A 13,223-nucleotide genomic window follows, 5' to 3' on the forward strand; every position below is an offset into this window, starting at 1 on the left:
CTGCAGAGCTTCACAGGGGGAGTGGCCGCCCATTCTCTTCCCTCGCCGCCCAGCACGCCACGGCTTGGGGTATCGCGGCGAGAGGAGCTGACCGCAATACAACAAGAGATAACCACCATAAATAAGGCAGATGAAGTTTTCCACAGATTAAATCCTCAATTGCAAACAGGTGAGGATGAGAAGGAGCAGAGGGTGTCTTTGACTGACAAACAGATGTACCTTCAAAGGTAATACTTCTTTGTTGATGGAAAAAAATACTGCCATAGCTTTCGTCCATGAGCAAAGGCCAGCAACATTTCCACATACTCTCTTAGCTGTCTCAATGTTGTAGTCCACCATTTCAAAATAAGGGCTCAAAAGTTCTACCACTTCTTCATTAATTGTGTCTTTCTGAAATTGCTGAAAAAAATTTTTGAAAGCTCAAGATACAAAATATGTGTAACAAGTGTAAATTATATATACATGCATTTCAGAATACATAGAACACTAGAAAGATCACAAGTATTTCCTACAAATAACTAATATGAAATTATTTGTCACAAGTATCTTTGAGACCTTTATTAAAGTCATTCCACTTATGAAATGGAAAAAAGTTTACTTTCATTTATGACCTTTGCTATCTCAACTCACTATTCCTGTTACACAGCTAATAATTGTTTCAAAATATCACTGGTCCTGCTAGAAATTTCATTTTGCTTAATACAGAATAAGTTTTAACAATCTTCAAAAAGAAAATGAAGCGCTAAACTCTAGTTCAAAAATATACATTCTGCAAGACAATCCTTTCAAAGGTCAAAAGCCATCTATCTTACCCTTAAATTACTTCGTCTAATTACTGGAATGTGTTTAATTTTTAAAGAATTTATTTTTACTCTTTTCTTGAAAAAGCGTATTTTTCCTTTTTCCTCCTGAAAAGCTCTCAATTTTCTCTTTCAAATTTATTTACAATGTATAATGAAAACCAATCCCAAACTTGAAAAAGAGCTGTTCCCTGAAGCACAAATAGGTTTAATTAAGCATGAGTGAAATTAATTGTTGAAGTCCCTTAGAAAATTAAAAATCTTTACAAGTAGATGCAATGTGAATACTACATAGATAACATTCATGCGCCTACCAACCGTACAAAGCTGCTCAAGCCTCCTACTAGACCAGTGACAAATTAAGTAAACTCAAAATGCAGAAATCAGGGATGATAACACTCACTGGAGCAGGGAAATATACCATTTATTCCAAATAGCTAAATCACAATATTATTCATTTTAGTTATGAAAAGGGATTTGTTTACCAGTTAGTTAGTCTTTCCATTTCCATAGACAAATCCTGTGAACCAAAAAAATCCCAAATTTTAAAAGTTGGGATTGTGGTTGTGTTCATCCTAATAACCATCTATGCTTTTCCAAACCAGTGCACAAAATGAAATGTTGAAAATTAATGAAAAGTTAAATACCAGAAAAAAATATGTTTTTTATCAGCTTTAATGAAGCAGATAAGTAATGCCTATTGTTATGGTTTGATACTGGCACAATGTTAGTGCCTTTGTGAAAATGTAATCTCTTAAATGAATGCTGTGAAATGTAATTGAGAGTAGAGCAAAGCAGGTCTAAGCTGAACAATAGGGAAAAAAAAAACTTTATTAAGCTACTATTATAGAAGAAAGAAAGGAAGGAAAAAGAAACACACAAAGATTAAAATGAAAACCTTGTAAAGCATTCTTTTTCTCACTGCTCCACTCTAATAAACTACAGTGAGACATAATCTGGACTTTAATCAGGTTTCTACTCTCTAGCTAATTGATATTTAGTTTATTGAGGGAGACAGTAGTCTCTCCTGTGCCACAGACCCCCTAAGAAACCCAGCTGCTACATCTTGTGCCTCTATGTCACACATGGCACTGCCCGGAGAAAATTTTGCTATGGTGAATTTTTTCTTTGCTATGTAGAGTGCTCTCACTACTAATGCATGGATGGACAGACTGCTTTTAGGATTTTTCTTTTTAAGGATGTCCTGTTAAGAGGGGAGAAAACAACAGTTCAGTTTTTCATTTTTTGGGACCACAGCCCTCCCCTATTTTTCCCTGGGGCCAGGGGTTTAAGAACAGAGATCTTTTTTTCTTTTCTTTCTTTGAGGACAGAGGGCACCACTACAAACCCTTTAATTTTTTCTCTGTTCACTCTACTTCTGTCTTTTCCCAGCTGAAGCAGGTTTCTTGGTTCATGGGCATCTTCTTAAAATACAGTCTCTCTTGGAGGAGAAAAAAATTGGTTCAGTTTGTGGCCAACACGGAAAAGTTCAGCCAAAAGCCACTCCTTGTCTCCCTCTTATTTAGAATTTCTCCTTCTAACATCCCAGGGTCTAAGGTGTCTTTCTTCTTCTCTTTTAAACTGAGGAGGGGAAAAAAATTCACAAAGCTTTTATTTTTTAAGGAAGGGTTAAAAGTCCGGACTCCCAGGATGGCTCGATGCCCAGACTGCAGCAGCTCCCACGGTGGCTGGGCACTTTGTGACCCCCCCCCAGCTCTTCTCCTTCCCTGTGGTGAACTGCTGACAAAACTGCTCGTGTCGCTTTCTCTCTCCGTGTCGGGAGAGAAACCCTGGTGGGGGGAACAGAGACATCCTAGATTTTCTCTACCCTTCTATTTGCAGGAGGCCAGCCCGGTTCCAGTCCCTCCACCCTTGGGCCTACTTTAGTCAGGCCATGGGCCTTCCCGTCCCCCACCCAGCCATGGGCCGGGCAGGGGAGAGGCTGCACTGCACGCTGACCAGAACCAAAGAGAGCGAGTTCTCCTGGGAATTCTGCTTTTAACCCCTCTGTGCTCTCAGAGGTGTGTCTACTTTGAATTGGTCAATATTCAAATTGACCTCTTCCTTCCAGAAATTTTTTTTTTCCGTGTCAAACCACAACACCTATCAAAACCAAATGCTTCATGCTTTGAGTCATTTGTCACCTAAAACAAATATATTGCCATACTTAGCAAAAATTATAGTTGATTTATAACATGACTTTTCAAGAAGGATTAAAGTTTATTTCATCCTGACATATTTATTCTTAAGTCCTTATCATTTCAGATCTATTGTGTGATTTCCCTTGCACATTTGTTCTCCTACGAACACCAGGGAAAACATTGTCCCTTAAAAAAAAAATAAGGAAAAGTTTGCACAAGCACCTGTAGACTCTGTAAGAAGTTCCCTGTTGTCATCAGCTTCAGCGATTCTTGCCACGATGGGACAGTACAGCGTTTTTCCTGATCAATTTTCACTGGGTTGACTTTACGCTGGAAGAGCAGCAGCACGCAGTCCATAATACGCATGATGAGGTGAGGAGGTCGACCCAGTGTGCGCACTGTGGCAATATCTGCAGGTTTTATTGTCTAGGAATTGAAAACAAAGGGCAAAGCAGTTACTGTTTAGTTAATCAAACATGGGGCGTAAGTTCACCAACTTAATGGTGAACTTAAGCAATGGAAGAAAAATATATATATATGTTATTTTTACCACTAAAAAGCATGAAGCTAGAAGGAGCTCCCCCAATCAGATTTTCACTACTTACTTCTATCAGCTCCTAGGAAACCTCAGCACAGCATCTCCACACCTTAAAGCTCAAAATTACCATGAACTGTTTTGACAATAAAAAAGAGCAAATCAGAAATATCTTGAAATTTTACTTGTTTTTTAAATGTGAACATATTGACCAGAAACTGTATCTAGAAAGAAAATACTTTTTGTTGACATCCAGCAAATGAAGGTAAATTAAGGAAACCAGTGAGAAGGCCTGGTATATGTATATGTTTGTATCTCCTAGTACATCTTACCAGGAATATTCCTGGCATAGAAGGAGGCCATAGAAAAATATACTATAATAAGGTATTAAAACCTAGGCCCTAACAAGTAAGGCTAAATAAGCCTAGGGTGCAAATATAACACTGTAACTCATAACTCTACATCATGAATCAGAAAAACGCAGAAAAGTCTGCTGAAGATGTCTCCTTGGAGAAGACTCGATTTGAGCAGCAGTGTTTACTGCACCACATACAAAGCAATAAAACCACTGAACAATGGGAACAGCTGATGGGCAGACCCGCTCCTGCAACACACACAACTCTGAGCAGTTGTTTTGCTTATTTACAGGCAGTTTAATAAGTCCAAGTACATGACAGCTCAAACAGTAAGCAACAGATTACTGTCAGTGTCATGACATCTTGCTTCTAGCCTAGCACATGCCTCACTGGGAATTCACGGAGGCAGATTTTAATTACTTGTGTCTATACTTCAATGAAGGGAATTCAAAGCACTGCAGACCATCCAAATCGCCTTCCCTCTGCCAGCCCTTTGTTTCCCCTCAATATTTTGCTGCTTGTTGGGTTCACTGTGCATGAAATAATTCATCAGAGATTTTCCAGATATCTGTGTGAAAACTTTAGCCAGTGGTTCTTTGTGACTGTTAGGAAATTCAGCTCAGACTTTTTTTTTTTTTTGCTAAAATACAAATTGTGGCAAAATTATTACATTTAAATTTTATTAATTTATTTATTTGTCTATAGTTCTGCATTTAATGTGCTATATTTATTACAGGGCAAAGCGCTACAAAGTTTTACTGAACTCTGACAATTCTTACTCAAACTTTAAAAAACTAATCTCACTATATGTTTCGAAATGCTTATAAGATGCTGTGTACCTACCTTTCTCTTAATGTAGCATTTATCATTCTTAAAATATGCTAAAAAATTGAGTAAAATAGCTAATCACTTTTTTTTTTTCATCTGGGTAATGACCTTTCTGTTTATCAAATATTTTAATAGGCATTTACCTACTCTGCAACCAGAATTCTACTATAGGAATCCCTAGCTCAAATTTGCAAATCTATAATGATTATGAGATTAATTTTTGAAAAATGCAGACCCATACAGAGAAGATTCTTGCTTAAGGGAGTGAATGAATGAATGAATGAATGAATGAATGAATGAATGAATGAATGAATGAAATGAATGAATGAATGAATGAATTAATTAATTAATTAATTAATGCTGAGAATATATAGACACATTCCGCTAGACCACTTTTTATGACAGTTTGCCTTTCCCCTTTAGACATAAGCTAAGCAATCTATTATAGAAAATTCAAAAATTTTAAGATTAAGCCAAAATACTTTTTCCCATTGAGAAGTTTTACAATAATGCCAGTTTCCCTTTTTCTTGAAATCAGATTTTCAGTTATTAGTACCCTGCATTTCTAAAAGAGCAGTATTGTTTTGGTACAGCCATTTTAGTCAAAAGCAGAAAGTAAACTTTAATAAGATTCAGGTCCAGACCCAGCATACTGGTACCCTTTTTATACTGCAGATGCTGACTAATTAACATTGCTTATTTTTCACTTGTCAGAATACTTGCCCACTACCAGGTTTGCTATTTTGTTGTTGCTAGCTCTTTAACCTTTTTCCTGTGGCTATATATCAAGGTCCTATAATGCAAACCTTCTCCAGCTGTCAGGTCATCCACCTTCATTTAGACTTAGGCACTCTATCCTTTAAGCATCATGGCAGTCAGAGGCTATTAAACATCTGTCACTCAAAATTAAATCTTACATTCAGAAGAGCCATAAAAATTCTTCTACACTAGATTTTAAAGCTGATCATGCCATTCTTTAACCATCACAACCAGCCTCTCAAATGGATAGGTATAATTTCCAGCAAATCTACATAAAACCCTTTGAGGTTTGTCTATCTTTCAGGTTTTTACTTCATACTTTTCTGTTTCTTGAGATGTGAGCTCCTTGCTAGCATCTAACAGGTGTATTTCAGATTCCCCTAGTACTGCTCACAGTAAAATGTCTTGAGGCACATCCTCCTATAAAGTCAGCTGAGCAGACAAAGATAAATATTATGCAAGATCAACAAATATTATTTTTTTATCTTAAATATATGGACATTCTATTAAAAAAGCTATACAAGAAAAGTATGGTGAAGGAAATGAAGTTTTGATAATGCTACAACCCCTAAGAAAATGTATTTTTTAAAAGACAGAAAATAGTAGAGCAGAAAACTTACTAAAAATGCAATTTCTTAGTGAAAACTTAAAATAGAAGGTTTGGATTTGGATGGAATTACAACTGATTTTACATGGACAGCACTTCACTCATGGAACACATACTGTTTAATGATAGTATCAGTTTTCAGTTACTAGATCTGTGGCACATGCTATATTCAATTACAGTTTCAAAGAAAGTTAAAAATTGCCCTTCTCTGAAAAGGGACTATTTTGGGATTGGTACTCATGTGAAAAAAGAAAAACAAAACTGAAACTAAAAAGCCTCAAAATACATATATTTATTTTCTATCAAGTGAAGAGTTATGCAATGCACCTGCAGTTTTGAATTTCAGACATCCACCTTCTTAGTGGATATGTTATACATGGTCCAAGTACTAACCTGTAAGGCTGCCTCTGCCTCTTCCAAAGCAGGTTTGGCAGCTTCCAACTTCTCTTCAGCAATGGCTTTGTCAACTGTGATACTGTCTACAATAGCTTGGGCTTTGTCTTTCACTTTCTGAACATCACCCTTCACATTCTCAGCAGCCTGTGTTTTTACAGTAACTTCTTTCAATACCTAGAATGTAAGAAAACCCACATGCCGTAGTTAAAAGTTTTTGTTGTAAAAACATATCTCTCCAATTTCAGAAAACTCAAATAACATCATTTTCTCCAAGATTCTTTCTTTCCAACAATTAACTTCATTTTAACTGATTCATCTTTTCAAAATAGAATAAATAAAAGGAGAAAAAAAAATCAAACAGCAATACACTTTGAAGCCTGTACATACCATGTCAGATTTTTCATTGGCAATTTGAAGTTCCTTTTCTTTTACCTCCAGTTCTCTGCTTAGAGCAGCCACTGACTCAGAGGCCTCTTTCAATTTTTCCAGACCAGTATTTATTCTGAAGTTAAAAAACAAAATAAAAAGCATCTCATTCACTATGTAATTTACACTCTACTTTCCTTATATAGAAAAAATCGTATCAATCAGAATGAACAATTGCAAGTTATGTTTTACACCAAAAATAAAACTTGGACAGGAATTCTACATTTCTGATATCTTCAGGATCAATAAAGTGGACAATAAAGTACATTATATACATAAGTTTGTGGCTTGAAATTTTACCCGCTTCTGATCAAACAGTATGCCTTTATCATTGCATAAAAATCCTACGTGTTATTCTAGAAATGTCACTCTTGAGCCAATAATCAAAGAACTGAGTTCCATACAGCAGAAAGCATTTTCTGATCACCAAAATTCTGAAAATTATAACCAATCAATATTTCTTATTTGAAATGGAAACTGAAAAGAAACCAAGATCAAACAAAAGAGAGGAAAAGATAAATAGTATTGAGATAAAACTTCTCTGATTCAGCATTAAAATGTCCCTTCAACAGTGCTTTTTTTCTATCAGAAATTCTTCACCTGGGACCTTTCAGACAGCTTAAAAGGCCTCTAGAGAGACTGCTGTTGCGAAGGCTATGCAGTACTTGGACAGCTGAACAAATACAGGAGAACAAAGTGTAACCACTGACGAATTGAGACAGTGCAAATAAGTTTAAGTGGAAGAAATTGGACTCGGTGAACTAACTTGGTAAATCTGAAGGTAGAACACAGGACAACACCCTTCTGTTGTACAAGTCTTCACCCCTAACATAACTACAGGTTTCAAACTCAATTTGGCTTTGAAGACAAAGAATGTTTCAAAGCCAAATAAACAAATTTAAGCCTTTCTTTAAGGTTTCCAGTTCTTTTTGACAATCTTTCAAAACTGAAAGGCAGTTTTTCTTAAGGGTGATACCAGCTGATGCACTGATTGCTAATTTTACATTACAGTTGGGTGCTCCTGACATGAAGATATATCAGCAAATAGATATCATTACTTTAATAAGGCATCTGAAAATAGAAATAAGTATATTAAAACCACCTTAAAAATGCACAATTAAAAAGCTCAGGAGTCTAAGTAAGGCTCTGTGCTCACAAAACCACTTGGGACATTCCTTACATATTCATAACAGGAGGTTACAAGTGTCCCGTTAGGAAACAAAATTTGCCACCTGACAAATTAAATGCTATTATCAATATAGTATAAATTACATGTGCATGCCTTCTTTTACTCATTAAAAACATATGGTTATCCTTTATATTCACCTCATATTCCCTCTACCTCTATTTTTCATGCATCACTACTCTTCCCCCCTGCCCCCCCCAAATATATGTAGTCTATCTTATATGACAAGAGCAACTACAATATTTGAATAAGTTACACCTTCACATAATTGTAGGAATTAAAAATACTTTTTTTTTTTTTTTTGCTGTGTGAGAAGACAAGCCATGCACTGAAATGCAGCATATCAGAATATGCTACCTGGGGAAGAAAACTACAGAAAAACAGAAGTAACCTGAGTAGTCTACCTGTTTGATAATATTTGGACTTCAGCATGCTTTTCTTTGTAGGTGGTTTTATATCCCTGAATAAAAGTCAGGTAGGATTTGGGAGTCACATGTGTAGAATGTCTGTATCTTTGAAAGTAATCAGAACATTTTTCTGCCACTCCATCCTGGAATGAGCCCATACACTGCACAATTTCCATCTTTGTATCAGCAGTGCAGTCCATATCAAATGAGGACAAGAAGTGTTCAGACACTTAGGAAAGAAAGAAAGCCTAAATGTTAGTAAATATTTACAAAAACATCTTAGCTTATAAACAAGTCATTATAAAACAAGTCAGCATGAAGTATCTTAGCTTTCACCCAGCTCCTGAAAACTCAGTCTTCTTTACTCCTCACAGTCAGATTCTGAATATTATTCCACACTTGTCAGTAAAAAGTACAGCCAAGAATCTGTCATTCTTCATCTCCAAAGTGTGCAACTGCTTTTTCATGCTGAACCTAGCTGCTACCTACAAAGGACTGGGTAATCACAGCATTCCTCTGTATGCCCTATCAGAGACATATTCATAAATAATATCTTTCTTTAGTTTATTTGCCTTATTTACAAATACTTTTAAGACATCTTCATGGGGAATTTTTCTTTAAACTGTGTTCAAAACCGTTCCTCTGTTAGAAATATTTCAACAGCTTAATAAAACAGTCTTTAAAGAAGAAAATGTCTACATCAAATATTAGAATCAAGGATTTTTTTTGCTAAAATTCAACACAATTAAAACAGCTAAATGACCACTGATAAAAAAAGTATGTGTCTGCAAAGAAAAAACCTGTACATACCTGCCACCAGAGCATCCTTAGGCCATCGGCTGAACCAATCTATAGTGCATCCAGAAATGAGAGCAGGGAACTTCAGGGCCCTATTTCGGAATTTTTCACCTACTGGTGAAAAGCAAAGAACTACGTGAAGGTTCTGATGGACTCTGGCCATGAAATAGTCATACAGAGCTTCACTGGTTGGAGGTCTTCGTGGATGCTCCTTTTTGAAGGAGGGAATGAGGTCACTAATGATCTCATCTACCTCATCACGTGCAAATAAGTTTGACACCTTTGGGAAGAAGGAAGATTTTTTCATGCTTCTTGAGATGATCCAAAATAAAGGATACAGCATGAGGTTCTTTTAATGCACATTATTGTAGGAAGGGACATAAATCTCAGGCACTGAAGTTATTAGTACCCCCCAGCTTCTTTAACAAGAAGTTTTAATGAAGTTATTCCATTAAATAGACTAAAATGTAACTTGCTGTAAATTTTAAATCCCATCCTCCAATAGCTTTCCTTCCTTATCTTTATATTCTAATAACTAGTAGTAATTACTCTGAAACATAACCCTGAAATAATAAATAAGTAAATAAAATCAATAAAATCCATCAATTCTGGACATAAATTTACCATATAAAAACTAACTGTACACTAGTAGTAAATTTAACAGACAACTTTTTAAAACATCAGTAATATTTCTCAAGTCTCAATTTTATTTTTCTTAAAGGTGTTCTCATGTCCCTTGAGATAGCTTCTCTTGGTCTGACCTAGGATTTTGTAGATTTTGTAGACTGCATTCATTTTTAATAATAATCTAACTACAAAAAGCACTTGAGTTCTAGTTTTTGGAAGTGTACTCTTCAACCTATAACAAAATTTTCAAATAAATTATGTTATTTTACCTCAAAATTATGAATTTTAAAAAGCAGAAAATTGATCATCTTACCTCCCCTGATGACAAAACATTGTTCAAGTATTCTAAGAAAGACTCATCTTTGATCTCATTGTCTGTAAAAAGAAAACAGGTGCCTTTGCCTTGCAGTCCTGCTGTTCTGTATAAGAGTTTCAGATCTTCCATCAAGTTTAAAGTGTTGTATGATCTAAAAAAAAAGTTTAACAAATACTCATCTCACTTGAAAAAAGTCTTCTGACCAAAAGGGTAAAAAAACCAAGCAAATTTAAGTTAGAAACAATGTCTTATGCTAATCAACTTATGGCAAAAAGGTGCTTATATCAGATAGATCCTCTGATGAGACCCATACCAAGGAACATTGCCACATGTGAACCTAAAATTTCTTCTGCAGCCAACACACCTGCAAAAGATATACAATAAATTCACTTTTCTAAAATGACATCTTGAGTGCCAAAATTGACCTGTACTACAGACAATTGGATAGGTATTCATTCTGAGGCATTCAGAGAAGGATTTATAATTTATTTTTTATCTTTTGTGAGCGATTTCAAAAGAAACCACATTGGGTTGAACAATACGAAATAAGGCAAAAATGTACTTGGAAAAGGTTGTCAAAATACTGGTATATATGTAAGATCTACCAAATTAGAGGGTCGGGAAAAAGATTCAACATCCTCAGATGACAGCATTTCAAATATTGCAAGATTAATTCATAAAGACCTTTTGGATAGATAACCACCTAAATATATTTTCAGTACCATTTAATGTACTGTGTGTAAAGACTCAAAGATAACTTGACACCGCTAATATTCTCTCTTCTTCTGTGAAAGACACAAAATAATTTCCTACTCCAAATGTAGTAAAAATTCACAATTATTTTAGAAAATCAAGCAAATCTAGTAAGTTTCAAAGGATTTTAATGTCCTTCCACTCTATGTGACGGTGATCAGACTATGTTAAGCACAGAATGTGAGACTGTTTTATCTATAGGAAAACTTAAAACACAAAGTACTTTTTTAGTTAAATTTCAGGTAATTCTCACCTTGTCAACATTATCTGGAAAGTGTCATACCCAGCTATGAAGGAAGTCAGTCTTGTCAAGCTCTGCTTTCCTGAGCCACCAACTCCAACTAAGAGAGCATGTCCACGAGGAGTGCGAATCACACGAGAAATCTGTGTAATATACCAGTCATTTATTGCTACAACATGTAAGAGTCACACATCCAAAAATTCCATGCTACCCCATTAATAAAGTTATATTAGATAATAAGAACAAATGAAAATTTTAAGGTTTGATTAAGGGATTCTATATTACTATGAATATATTCTGTGAACATTTGTACTTTGCAATATTTACTGTTGACCTGTCAAATATTATAGCAACCATTTGATTCCATCGCTGTGTATGTTCAGTTATAAGTAGAATTACATGTCCCACAAAGTACAAGTAAATCTCAACTGTAATTTCTTGGTAATGTGCTATCACAGCTTGAGGGAATACCATGACCTCTGGATAACTTTGGTAAGACTCATCTCACCAGGTCCTTTCGTTGTGACCCAAAACACATGTCCCAAGCATGTTAAATCTGGGACAGAGTCTTCACTATTCTCTGCAGCAGGTAATAATACTGCCTTTATGATGAAATTTGTTATGCTTCTCATTTACTTGACTGAAAATATGCACAGTATCAAGTATGAATATTTGATCTTAGTGAAACATTTCCCAATTAGATCTACATTCCTTTCCCACTTCATCATTTATCTTTTAAATCAAAAGGCAGTAGCTTCCTACTTCTTCACATTTCCCTTCAGTTCAGGACTGTGCAGTGTAAATAAACAGACCCTTTAGAATTTAGAGAAAAAACAAAAAAAAAAATCAGCATTAAAAGTGAACTGAATACAGCATTTGTCCTACTGCCCACAGCCAAAAAACAATGCCATGAAACATGACAGCACATCAGTTGCAAGTGGACAGACCTTCATTGTACCCAGAAGAGCCTACATTAATATCCAGAGCAGCACAGAGCCAATTCCCTCTCAAAGACACAATAATACCAGGCAGCTGGTTAGCAGCTGGTCTCCTCCATATAAGCAATGATGCATGGGATTGGCTTTCATTCTCTTTATTATCTTGAACAGTTCTTTGATGACTCCAGAATTCCAACATGTCAATAAACAACTCTGGGCACTTATTTACTTGCCCTTCCTCTAAGTGACTTCTTTCTAAGCTATTAAAAATAGTCATGTCAATTTTCCCTAATTTTAAACCTATTTATTTTACATGTTGAATGTAATGTATTTATTATTTTCCATAGGTTAATGTTTCATAAGAAAGATAAAATAAATTATGACGGTTTACTCTAAGCTTTATTATTTAACCAGAGAAAGAAAACTTAATTTGCACAAGGCCCTTGCAATATCACTGAACATTTCAATAGTGGCTATTAGATCTGTTCCAGGCAGAGGCTCACAAGCTGTTAATTGGCAACTTTGTCCTCTATTTAAGATATCACTCAGCTTTCACTCATTCAAGTCATATTACATCAGCTCAGATTAGGCATTACTTCAACTGTGCCTATCTCACTTTCTCTTTGAAGCTGTCTCAGGTCTACACTGTTGTTCCTGCTTTCAAGAATTTAGAATCATAGAAACACTTTTTATCCAAGCAAAGCATTTTATATGAAGTATAAAATTATCATTTTATCCAAGAAAATACTAATAAAATATTTCAGGTATTTATCATCTAGCTACCCAAAGAAGATATTCCTGATGACAGGTGGCTGTTCAGTGAAAAAAAATTATTACATCCAAAACTTCTATAGTTTTTCCTGGAAATAAATGAAAAACTGATTGGGAAGTGTGATGATTATTTATAATTCTCCTAAAGAAATCCAGAGCAGAACATAATTAATTTTGCAGTGAACTTAGAAAGAAAGAGACTAATTTTGTGAAATAACAAGAATTCACCAAAATTTTTAAAAACTGCAGATGCAATGTGTTTTTCAATTATAATTAAATTTAAATTGTTTTGATATTCAATATTGTATTTGTGAGGATGATGCAATTACATATTTAGT

General features: G+C 35.2%; 1 protein-coding gene across 11 annotated transcripts in view; it reads right to left on the reverse strand.

The window, feature by feature from the left end:
- Positions 1-13,223, reverse strand: part of LOC110481007 (dynein axonemal heavy chain 5) — a 141,547-nt gene that overhangs the window by 30,147 nt on the left and 98,177 nt on the right. For all 11 annotated transcript variants that reach the window (XR_014955914.1, XM_085581150.1, XM_085581145.1 and 8 more), the window contains 8 exons: positions 11,189-11,319; positions 10,180-10,333; positions 9,252-9,519; positions 8,439-8,670; positions 6,810-6,924; positions 6,420-6,596; positions 3,164-3,367; positions 220-399 (listed from right to left, as the gene is read on the reverse strand). Coding sequence is in view for 10 of the 11 variants with exons in the window: in XM_085581150.1 (XP_085437276.1) it covers positions 220-399; positions 3,164-3,367; positions 6,420-6,596; positions 6,810-6,924; positions 8,439-8,670; positions 9,252-9,519; positions 10,180-10,333; positions 11,189-11,319 (1,461 nt within the window). In the remaining variant the exon portion in view is untranslated. The remainder of the gene's footprint in view (positions 1-219; positions 400-3,163; positions 3,368-6,419; positions 6,597-6,809; positions 6,925-8,438; positions 8,671-9,251; positions 9,520-10,179; positions 10,334-11,188; positions 11,320-13,223) is intronic.

The sequence above is a fragment of the Lonchura striata genome, chromosome 5 (genome assembly GCF_050655825.1).
Source record: "Lonchura striata isolate lonStrDom1 chromosome 5, ASM5065582v1, whole genome shotgun sequence".
Taxonomy (NCBI): Eukaryota; Metazoa; Chordata; class Aves; order Passeriformes; family Estrildidae; genus Lonchura; species Lonchura striata.